The 1,637-nt window shown below is 61.5% G+C and overlaps 1 protein-coding gene across 1 annotated transcript; it reads left to right on the top strand.

Annotated features, from left to right (window-relative positions):
• The first annotated feature begins 89 nt into the window (after positions 1 to 89).
• LOC106895038 (beta-galactosidase-like) lies at positions 90 to 1,098 on the top strand. Its single transcript, XM_014954121.1, has 3 exons — positions 90 to 278; positions 595 to 810; positions 885 to 1,098. Exons 1-3 carry the CDS (start codon positions 90 to 92, stop codon positions 1,089 to 1,091), a joined length of 612 nt encoding a protein of 203 aa, XP_014809607.1. The 3' UTR covers positions 1,092 to 1,098.
• The last annotated feature ends 539 nt before the right edge of the window (positions 1,099 to 1,637 follow it).

The raw sequence follows: 1,637 nt of genomic DNA, 5'->3' as shown, positions 1-1,637 counted from the left end.
TGAGCCCTTGTGGAGCAGACCTGTGTGCCAAATTTGCCCCCTTTGGGGGGCAGAGGGGTGGGCTGTGGTGGGGCAGGCTGGGGGACGCTATGCTGGCAGGCTGCCGGCAGCGTTCCGGACAGGGGGATCTGTCCCTGTGGCTGCAGGAGTACCAGGGGACACTGGAGCGGGACGGGCAGACAACGCTGCGTGTGACGGGCAGGGAAGGAGACACTCTGGACGTGCTCCTGGAGAACATGGGCAGGATCAGCTTCGGCGCCAACATCAGTGACTTCAAGGTGAGAGGAGAGGGCCCCAGAGGGGATGGACTGGACAAACACCCCTTCTGCCACCCACAACAGACCCCAGCTGCGGTGGGGCCACCCCCAGACTTGCTCCCTGATCAATCTCACACTGTCCCCTGGCACACCTGGCAGGAGCAGGATAAGGCTGTGAGATGGGTGCCACTCTCTCCCAGTTGCGCTGCCCTGGCAGCTGGGAGAGGGCAGCCCCTCAGAGGGGATCCCATCCCACCTCTACTGCTGGGAGGGTGATGTGCCCTGGGGAAGCTAAGCATCCCCCTGCTATCTCTTTTTCCCTCCTGCTCCATCTCAGGGCTTGCTGAGGAACCTCTCCTTGGACTCCAGCCCTCTCAGCAACTGGCTCATCTACCCCCTGGCCATAGACACTGCCATCCAGCAGGGCTGGCCCCACGCTGCCCTGCCGAAATCAAGCAGCAGGAGCAGAGCAGGGCCAGCCTTCTACACTGGGACCTTTGAGACCCCTGGCATCGCTTGGGACACCTTCGTGAAGTTCCCAGGTTGGACCAAGGTAAGGCGGTGTGTAGCCAGGAGACAGGGTGAGGGTGGAGAGGGGCAGAGCTCAATCCCATCTCCAACTTCCAGGGCCAGCTGTGGATAAACGGCTTCAACCTGGGCCGGTACTGGCCCCCTCGTGGGCCCCAGCAGACCCTCTTTGTGCCCGGCTCGGTGCTGCACGTTGGCCGCCCCAACAACATCACAGTGCTGGAGCTGGAGGGGGCACCCCCTGCCCCCTTTCTGCTTTTTCTCGACCGACCCCTTTTCAACAGGACCCTCGCGGCCACAGAATAAATGCAGGGCTAGGGGGAATTGGCGTTGCTTCTCGCTGGGGGGGGGGCAGGGGTCTGGTGAAGCACAGGGGCTGCAGGGCCCCAAGTACAGGGCACGTGTCCTGGCACGGACAGCTGGAGCTCCTTCCCTCCCCCGGGGCCAGGCAGGGTCTGTGTTAAGAGAAAGGGGCTCAGAGTTGAGCTTGTTTTGCACGTTAATCCCAAATAGTTCCAGTGCTCCTGCTGACACCCCCCACACCTCGGGGGGTCAAGGCACCTCTTTATTGATGATGCAGACAGAGGAGGTAGTTGATAATGTGATACGGCTGAAACAGTGATGGCAGCCAGGAGAGGAGAGGGCAAAGCACAGCCCAAAGGGTGCCCAGAGGCACAGCTGCAGGTACCTCAGGGCTGCAGGGTCTGGATAGGTAAGGATCTGTCCCACTGCCACGGGCAGCAGCCTACGAGGTAGCCATGAGAAAAGCAGGCAGCAAGATACCCCACATCACGCTGCAGCTGGGCCATGGCGCAGTCCTGGTCCTTCATACTAGTATGTAGGGACCTCCTG

This window comes from Calidris pugnax, unplaced genomic scaffold (genome assembly GCF_001431845.1).
Source record: "Calidris pugnax isolate Ruff unplaced genomic scaffold, ASM143184v1 scaffold103, whole genome shotgun sequence".
NCBI lineage: Eukaryota > Metazoa > Chordata > Aves > Charadriiformes > Scolopacidae > Calidris > Calidris pugnax.
Note: the sequence above shows the minus strand (reverse complement) of the source record. Positions and strands in the feature narration are given on the sequence as shown.

Coding starts and splice junctions, on each gene's coding strand:
- LOC106895038 (XM_014954121.1), top strand. CDS start 90: ATGCTGGCAGGCTGCCGGCAGCGTTCCGGACAGGGGGATCTGTCCCTG. Junction 279..594: donor CCAACATCAGTGACTTCAAG/GTGAGAGGAGAG, acceptor GCTCCATCTCAG/GGCTTGCTGAGGAACCTCTC. Junction 811..884: donor AGTTCCCAGGTTGGACCAAG/GTAAGGCGGTGT, acceptor TCCAACTTCCAG/GGCCAGCTGTGGATAAACGG.